Here is an 8,171-nt window from a genome sequence, read left to right on the forward strand (position 1 = left end):
GGAGGGATGACGACGAGAAAAGGTCTCGGGAAGAGGTGTGTGCAGAAGTCAGGCAGGATGACTGCCTGGAGGAACGTGCGGGATAAGCCCAGACCGACCGCAGCCCCGTGGCCGCCACCCCCGCGCACCGAGCAGCACCGCGGCCAGCGCCGCCAGCCCCGCGCCCCGACACCGCCGCATGGCGCCGCTCCGCCGGCCGAGCATCGCTGTGCCCCTCAGCCCCGGCTCTCTGCTGCGGCTCTGCCGCCTCCTCTGCCACGCCAACAGCTCCGTCCCGGCTGCCCTCAGCCCCCGCCGCGCCCAGCGCCGCCACGACAAGAGACACAAAGAAGTATGGCACGACAAGTGGCAGGACACATCTGTGTCCCATCCCACAAACCACCCACACTGCATCGCAAGGACATCCATTCGCTAGCAGCAGAGCGTGAGCTTTGGAGGGGCAGGAAAGGGAGGGCTCGGGACACAGGGGCTGCATTGCAGCGCCTCTTCCCCGCACACATCTCTAGCGAGCAGCTGCCGGCAGCACTCACCTGCACTCGGGCTGCTTCTGAGCCTGGCAAGCTGCTGTTCTGTGCTCTGCAGGGCCAGAGCAGAGTTCGGTATTCCTGGAATGGTCAGGGAATTCCCTCCCGATGCGGGACACACACGCACAGACACAGGCTCGTGCACACCAGAGTGGAGCCATTCACAAATCTGTGCTTCACGTGTGTCCGTGAAAACGGGGCTGCTGCAAGGGTAGCCAGGGAAGGATGGCAAAAGCAGCCCTGGGCTCTGCTGAGAACATGAGGCGTCAAAAGCAGGAGTGCTACAGAACAGAATGACAAGGTTCCAGGCATTTAGACACTGTACAATGTGGAAATGAGTCAGAATTGTCCACAATATGTTCCCAGCCCACGTGTCAGAATGGAAGTAATGGAAACCATCAGACATTGCACACTCATGGGGTGCAAGTTGTGGTAAGCACTGGGGTGAGATCTGCATCCCTTTCCCAACCTGAAGCCTTTCACTGACACATCCCCTCCCTCCCCTGGGTTGTTGCACAGCCGAGCAAGCTCCCTGCACCAGGGTGTCTCGCACAGCACACAGGTACAAGGCACTGTCAGACACCTGCACTTCCTCCACCTTCAGGTCACTGTATTTGCCCGTGGTGTTCAGGTGCGTGGTGATCCGGCCGCTGTGCCTGGGGCCAGTCACTGATTGACTGGAGACCAGCTGGGGGGCTTGGCCTTTCTTCAGCTGGTACCAGAGCAAGGCATTAATACTTGTCTGGTATTTGCAGGTGGTGTGGAAGGGATGTCCCTGCTTCACCGTGACTTGTGCATCTTCCTGGATGACCGTGATCTGCCCCGTGGTGCCTGGAAGAAAGTCAATGTCAGCAGCTCCATAGGGAATGACTATAGACAGGAAAAGCAAATTGGGTACAAAACCATTGTGGAAAAATCTCTCTGCAATGCAGGGAAGCCCTGAGATCTGCAGACAGAAATGCAGGAATTAATTCCGACCTATATGCACAGCAGGATCCTGACAAAGGCCTGGGCTCTGTCTCTGCTCCTGCTCCTCCTAGCAAGACAATCTGGGATCCTGAACTTTTTGTGCTGAAGCAGGTGTAGGAGCACACTGAGGTTCAATAAAGGGATTCATCCTGCTTCCCCATTCCTGTCCCCTCTGAGGGATCCTCCATCACTATGTACATCCAAAGCTGAGCTTGGAAAGAGAGAGCCCTAATAGTTCTGCCAGCCCAGAGAACACTGGAAGCCGTGGCAGAGCTGTGTCAGACTGGAAGCAGAAAAGAGATGCCCTGTTAATGTCAGTGAAATGAGAACTTTGAAGGTTGCTGGGGCAGGTTTGACAGGGTCTGGGAATATACATTAAAAAGGAGTAATATGGCACTGCAGACACTGCTGACATATCCTGAAGTGACAGCATGAGGATGAGAATAAAGAGGCAGAGAAAGATGGATTGAAGTTGGGAGAATCTATACAGAACGGGTCTGAAGTTTCACTTCCCTCCCTTACTTTTCCCTTTACACATCGAAGACCTTCTTCAGCAAACATTTGAAAAACCAAAATGTGAAGCCTGTTTTATCTCAGCCTTTCCACTCTAATCTCTGATATTTCCCAACACGGTCCTGAACGGGCTGCTGAGAGTTTCCTGAGGGAAGGGACGAAAAAAAATAAGAAGGGTGGCTTGATGGAAAGGCAGGACTTACCGAGGAGCTGTGCCAGGAAGACGGTGAGGATGAGATGTGCGAGGTGCATGGCGAGAGCAAGCTGCGTGTTTGCTGAGTGAGGAAGGGGCAGAAAGCACGTCGCAGCGGCGAGAGAACAGAGGTGCCGGAAACGACTGTGTGCGGGAGCAGCGGGAGCAGCAGCGGCAGCAGGCAGAGCAATGGCCTGTCCTTGCCGTGCCTGAAATGCTCCTGCTGCGTTTCTCGCTCGTCCAGCAGCAGCCGCCGTGGCTCCCTCAGCCACTGGCATTCGGAGCATTCCGTGCCTCTGCGGCCTCAGCCATGGCAAGGGGCTCTTCCCGCTCAGCTCGCACTGCACTCCTCACCTCCGCAGCTGCAATCGCCAGCTCTGCTGCACACCCCGTGCTGCCCATTGGCGAGCTCAGCGGCTTCTTCCCCACTGAGCTTTCTCAGCTGTCTGGGCTCATTGCAATTTCCTCTGGGAACAGGGGACTCGTGTGTCTGTGCCCCTTCTGCCCTGCCCTTCTTCATCTGTCTGGGACAAATACCTCTCTCCCAGGTCCCTCACTCCGATCTGCTTTTCCATATCAACTCGAGTGATCCCATACTCGTCATCTTGGCTTGGCATAAAACTGGTTTGTCACAGAAAACCAGCTGGAATAACGTGAAGGGTGATATAGGAAACGATAATGTGTGTAATAAGAATATTCTCATGTAGTTTTGCACTGCTCCATGGTTTAGAAGGAGGTTTCTAGAGTAGTGGACGGTCCTGAGATTGTCACAGATTTTCCAGGTGAAAGTTTACCCTTCAATGGGCCCTTCTAAGATTCTGCCTTGTCGGGTTTCAGAGCAGAGAAGTTGTTAATACATGTTCAAGGAAATGAAGATTCTTCCTAGCACGTTCGCTGAGAAAAAAACCTGCAACCATCCTTGCTGATCCCAGAGACACAGCACTTCCTACGACAGTCCCTTCCTGGGGCTTCCATGTCCTCCCTCATCATCTCTAACCCTTTGCCCCTGAGAAAGCTCAGCCTGAGCCAATTCACAGCCACGGTAGCTGCTTCATATAGACTCGTCAATTAGAGATTGATGAGCTCTGAGCTGCTCCTTTCATTCCCTTATCACCTACTGCTACCTCGGTGTCATTGTGTACTTTGGTCATCGCTTTTCATTTTCTTTGTTCTTCCTTTGGAATGGAAAATGGACGTGATGTGATCATTACAGGATCAGACACTCTCGCCTTTCACATGGCCTACCTGTCACCTCTGCTGAACTTGCTCATTGCAATGAGTTGCTGAAGATGCTGAATGGCTCCTGTCCTCAAAGGAAATGGGATCTCCAGCGCCACTCTCAGGGCGTCATTCTTTAAAGTGTCTCCCTCCAACACTGGCAGATGGTTAAGCTAGGGTCTCTGCTTTTCAGGATAGGTAGATGTGACTAACGTTATGGAAAATGGAGCAATCAGTTGCAATGCAAGGTTATTGTGACTGTGCCCTCAGCTGATTCGAAAAGCATTTCTACTCTATCAGATTTTTTTCTTTTTGCTCACAGATGTTGCAATTTTTCATGAAGATGCTTAATGCACATCACAGGCTGCTTGGGTAAACCTGTGGATCGGAAGAAAATGTAGAGAAGTGAATTCTAACCTCAGGGATATTCAAATTATATCTCCCTTTCCCATCGCTGAAAGGGTGCAGCTTTCGAGGCACCTTGCAGTGTGGAACAGAGACATTTCTGCATGGACAGAGTTGGAGATTTCTCTGTGACCTCAGAAACCCTCACTGCAAACACCTCTCATGCCATGACCTACTGAGGTGACAGAACGACCTGAATTAGACCCTGAGGGCCTGTCAGGGCAGCTGCTTGGTCAGCTCCCAGCACAGATGCTTTCACGAAGCAGGTCTTTGCTATCTATGCAAAGCAGGCTGAGAGCAGCAGCAGCAGCAGCAGCCGTGTGTCGGGGCCGTGGCGGGCTGTGTGTGGCGGCTGTGTCCCGCAGCAGGCAGGCTGGCAGCCGTGTGTCGGGGCCGTGGCGGGCTGTGTGTGGCGGCTGTGTCCCGCAGCAGGCAGGCTGGCAGCCGTGTGTCGGGGCCGTGGCGGGCTGTGTGTGGCGGCTGTGTCCCGCAGCAGGCAGGCTGGCAGCCGTGTGTCGGGGCCGTGGCGGGCTGGGCGCTGTCGCTGTGCGCGGGCTCGGGGCACTGAAGGAGCTGCGGAGCCGCCTGGGGCCCGGCGGGCGGAGCGGCAGCGCCCCCTGCTGGCCGCGGGCGGCGCTGTGCCCCCGGCCCCTGCGGGCCCCGCCCGCCCCGGTTCGTGCCCGGCCGCAGCCCCGGCTCCTCTGCCCGTGCCACCAGCGCGCAGTAATACACGGCCGCGTCCCCGCGCCGGGGTTGCCCGATCCACAGCGCGCTCGAACGCCGATCTGCCGACACCCACAGCTGTCCTGCAATGGCCGGCAGCTCTCTGAACGCTTTGTGAACGCTGCCGAGGAACTCCGGGCCCTTCTCCGGGAGCTGACGGTACCATGCGATCGTATCTCCTGTCCCTATGTTGGAGTGTGAGCAGCTGATGTTTACTCCGGTGCCCTCGGTGGTCTCCAGTGACGGCTCCTGCTGTACCTGGGCTCTGGCCACAGCCGCTGCAGGGGAGAAAAGAGCAATTATTTTCTTTTCAGAAAATGCCATGCAGAGGGAGATGGGAGAGAATGAAAGATTAGAGCGAAACTGGATATGCTCTCAGCATAAATCGTGCAGAAATTAATTCACTGAGACTGTTCGTTTAAGGAGAAGAATCTACGTGTTTTGGTTTGAGGAAAATTCAGAACGAAATTACAAAATTACACTTGCTGAGAAGAAAGGAAGGAAGGATGGATGGATGGATGGATGGATGGATGGATGGATGGATGGATGGATGGATAAAAATGTGGAGTACAAAAAGCAAATTGGGAAGTAATGATACAGTGCGAGAAGAAAATATGAAGGTAGGGGAGGGGACAGAGGGTAATTAAGAACCGAAAAGGAGCAGGATGATAAGAGATGTATCTTGGGCTGGAGCCGGTCTCACTAAGCCCGCTAACCCGGACTCCCCCGGCCGCCACCCCCGCGCACCGAGCAGCACCGCGGCCAGCGCCGCCAGCCCCGCGCCCCGACACCGCCGCATGGCGCCGCTCCGCCGGCCGAGCATCGCTGTGCCCCTCAGCCCCGGCTCTCTGCTGCGGCCCTGCCGCCTCCTCTGCCACGCCAACAGCTCCGCCCCGGCCGCCCTCAGCCCCCGCCCCTCCCAGCACCGCCACAACGAGCGACACAAGGACGTTTGGCACGGCCAGGGACAGGACACAGTTGTGTCCCATCCCAAACACCACCCACACTGCATCGCAAGCACATCCATCCACATGAGCTTTGGAGGGGCAGGAAAGGGAGGGCTCGGGACACAGGGGTTGCATTTCAGCGCCTCTTCCCTGCACACATCTCTAGCCAGCAGCTGCCGGCAGCGCTCAGCTGTACTCGGACTCCTTCTGAGCCTGGCAAGCTGCTGCTCTGTGCTGTGCAGGGCCAGAGCAGTGCTCGGTGTCCCTGGCATTGTCAGAGAATTCCGTCCCGATGAGGGACACACACGGACAGCCACAGGCTCGTGCACACCAGAGTGGAGCCATCCACAAATCTGTGCTTCACGTGTGTCCATGCAAACGGGGCTGCTGCAAGGGTAACCAGGTCAGGAACACAGAACCAGCCCTGCGTTCCGCTGAGAACATGAGGGGTCAAAATCAGCAGGGCTGGAGTGTGGAAGGACAAGTTCTCAAGCATGTAGAGAGGATAAAATTTTTTTTCCTGCAGACTGCACAATGCAGATATGATTCAGAATTCTCCAGAATATTTTCCCAACGGAATTGTCGGGATGGACGTAGTGAAAACCATCAGATCATTGTACAAACTCGGGGTGCAAGTTGTGATGAGCTCTGGGTGAGATTTGCAACCCTTCCCTAACTTGAAGCCTTACAGTGACACATCCCCTCCCTCCCCTGGGTTATTGCACAGCCGAGCAAGCTCCCTGCACCAGGGTGTCTTGTACAGCACACAGGTACAAGGCACTGTCAGACACCTGCACTTCCTCCACCTTCAGGACACTGTATTTGCCCGTGGTGTTCAGGTGCGTGGTGATCCGGCCGCTGTGCCTGGGGCCAGTCCCTGATTGAATGGAGACCAGCTGGGGGGCTTGGCCTTTCCGAACCTGGTACCAGAGCAAGGCCATATTAGAATAACTGGTCTTGTATTTGCAGGCGGTGTGGAAGGGCTGTCCCTGCTTCACTGTGACTTGTGCATCTTCCTGGGTGACCGTGATCTGCCCCGTGGTGCCTGGAAGAAAGTCAATGTCAGCAGCTGCGCAGGGAATGACTGCAGGCAGGAAAAAAAACGATTGGGTACAAAACCCTGGTGGAGAAAGCTCTCTGCAATGCAGGGAGGCCTGAAGATGTGCAGACAGAAAGGCGGGAATGATTTTGGGCCAGATTTCAGAGCTATATGCACAGCAGGATCCTGACAAGGGCTGGGCTCTGTCTCTTCTCCTGCTCCTCCTACCAAGACAATGTGCGATCCTGAACTTTCTGTGCTGAAGAAGGTTGAGGAACACACCGAGGTTCACTAAAGGGATTCATCCTGCTTCCCCATCCCTGTCCCCTCTGAGGGATCCTCCATCACTATGTACACCCAAAGCTGAGCTTGGAAAGAGAGAGCCCTGATTGTGCTGCCAGTCAAGAGAACACTGGAAGCCGTGTCAGAGCTGTGGGAGCCTGGAAGCAGAAAATAGACACCCTGTTAATGTCATTGATTTGAGAACATTGAGGTTGCTGGGACAAGTTTGACAAAGCGTGGGAATTTACATTAAAACAGGAGTTATATGGCACTGCAGCGACAGTTGAGATCTCCTGAGTTGATAGCAGGAGGATGAAAATAAAGACGCAGAGAGAGAAGAATTGACGGTGGGAGAAACGACAGAGAAGGAGTGTGAGATTTCACTTCACTCCCTTCCATTTTCCTTTACCAATCGAAGACCTTCTCGAGCAAACATTTGCAAAACCTCAAAGGGGAGCCGATTTTTCTCATCCTTTTCCCTCTCGTCACTCACATTTACCAACACGGTCCCGAACGAGCTGCTCAGAGTTTCCTGAAGGAAGGGATAAAAATAAGAAGAAGGGTGGCTTGATGGAAAGGCAGGACTTACCGAGGAGCTGTGCCAGGAAGACGGTGAGGATGAGATGTGCGAGGTGCATGGCGAGAGCAAGCTGCGTGTTTGCTGAGTGAGGAAGAGGCAGAAAGCACGTCGCAGCGGCGAGAGAACAGAGGTGCCGGAAACGACTGTGTGCGGGAGCAGCGGGAGCAGCAGCGGCAGCAGGCAGAGCAATGGCCTGTCCTTGCCGTGCCTGAAATGCTCCTGCTGCGTTTCTCGCTCGTCCAGCAGCAGCCGCCGTGGCTCCCTCAGCCACTGGCATTCGGAGCATTCCGTGCCTCTGCGGCCTCAGCCATGGCAAGGGGCTCTTCCCGCTCAGCTCGCACTGCACTCCTCACCTCCGCAGCTGCAATCGCCAGCTCTGCTGCACACCCCGTGCTGCCCATTGGCGAGCTCAGCGGCTTCTTCCCCACTGAGCTTTCTCAGCTGTCTGGGCTCATTGCAATTTCCTCTGGGAACAGGCGACTCGTGTGTCTGTGCCCCTTCTGCCCTGCCCTTCTCATCTGCCTGGGACAAATGCCTCTCTTCCAGCTCGCTCACTCAGAGCCGCTTTTCCATATCAACTCTAGTGTGATCTCCTAGTGGTCCATTTGGCATGGCCTAAAACGGATTTCTCACAGAAAACCACCTGAATTTACGTGAAGAATGATGCAGGTATCAATAATGGGTGTAATGGGAGCATTCTCATGCAGGTGTTGCTCCGCTCCATGGTTTAGAAGGAGATTTCCAAACCAGTGGACAGTGCTGAGATTTTCACAGATAT

The 8,171-nt window shown here is 55.0% G+C and overlaps 1 protein-coding gene and 1 gene segment (V, D, J or C); both read right to left on the reverse strand.

The window, feature by feature from the left end:
- Window positions 1-411: 411 nt before the first annotated feature.
- LOC117006307 lies at window positions 412-4,158 on the reverse strand. The gene is made up of 4 exons (XM_033078679.2): window positions 2,210-4,158; window positions 896-1,355; window positions 531-576; window positions 412-429 (listed from the first exon to the last, which is right to left on the reverse strand). Exons 1-4 carry the CDS (start codon window positions 2,484-2,486, stop codon window positions 412-414), a joined length of 801 nt encoding a protein of 266 aa, XP_032934570.1. The 5' UTR covers window positions 2,487-4,158.
- A 2,016-nt stretch (window positions 4,159-6,174) lies between these two features.
- On the reverse strand, window positions 6,175-7,884 carry LOC117006501. The segment is given in 2 exon segments: window positions 6,175-6,537; window positions 7,403-7,884. Coding segments are annotated over 2 exon segments (606 nt in total).
- Window positions 7,885-8,171: the final 287 nt, after the last annotated feature.

Source organism: Catharus ustulatus, chromosome 23, assembly GCF_009819885.2.
Source record: "Catharus ustulatus isolate bCatUst1 chromosome 23, bCatUst1.pri.v2, whole genome shotgun sequence".
Classification (NCBI taxonomy): domain Eukaryota; kingdom Metazoa; phylum Chordata; class Aves; order Passeriformes; family Turdidae; genus Catharus; species Catharus ustulatus.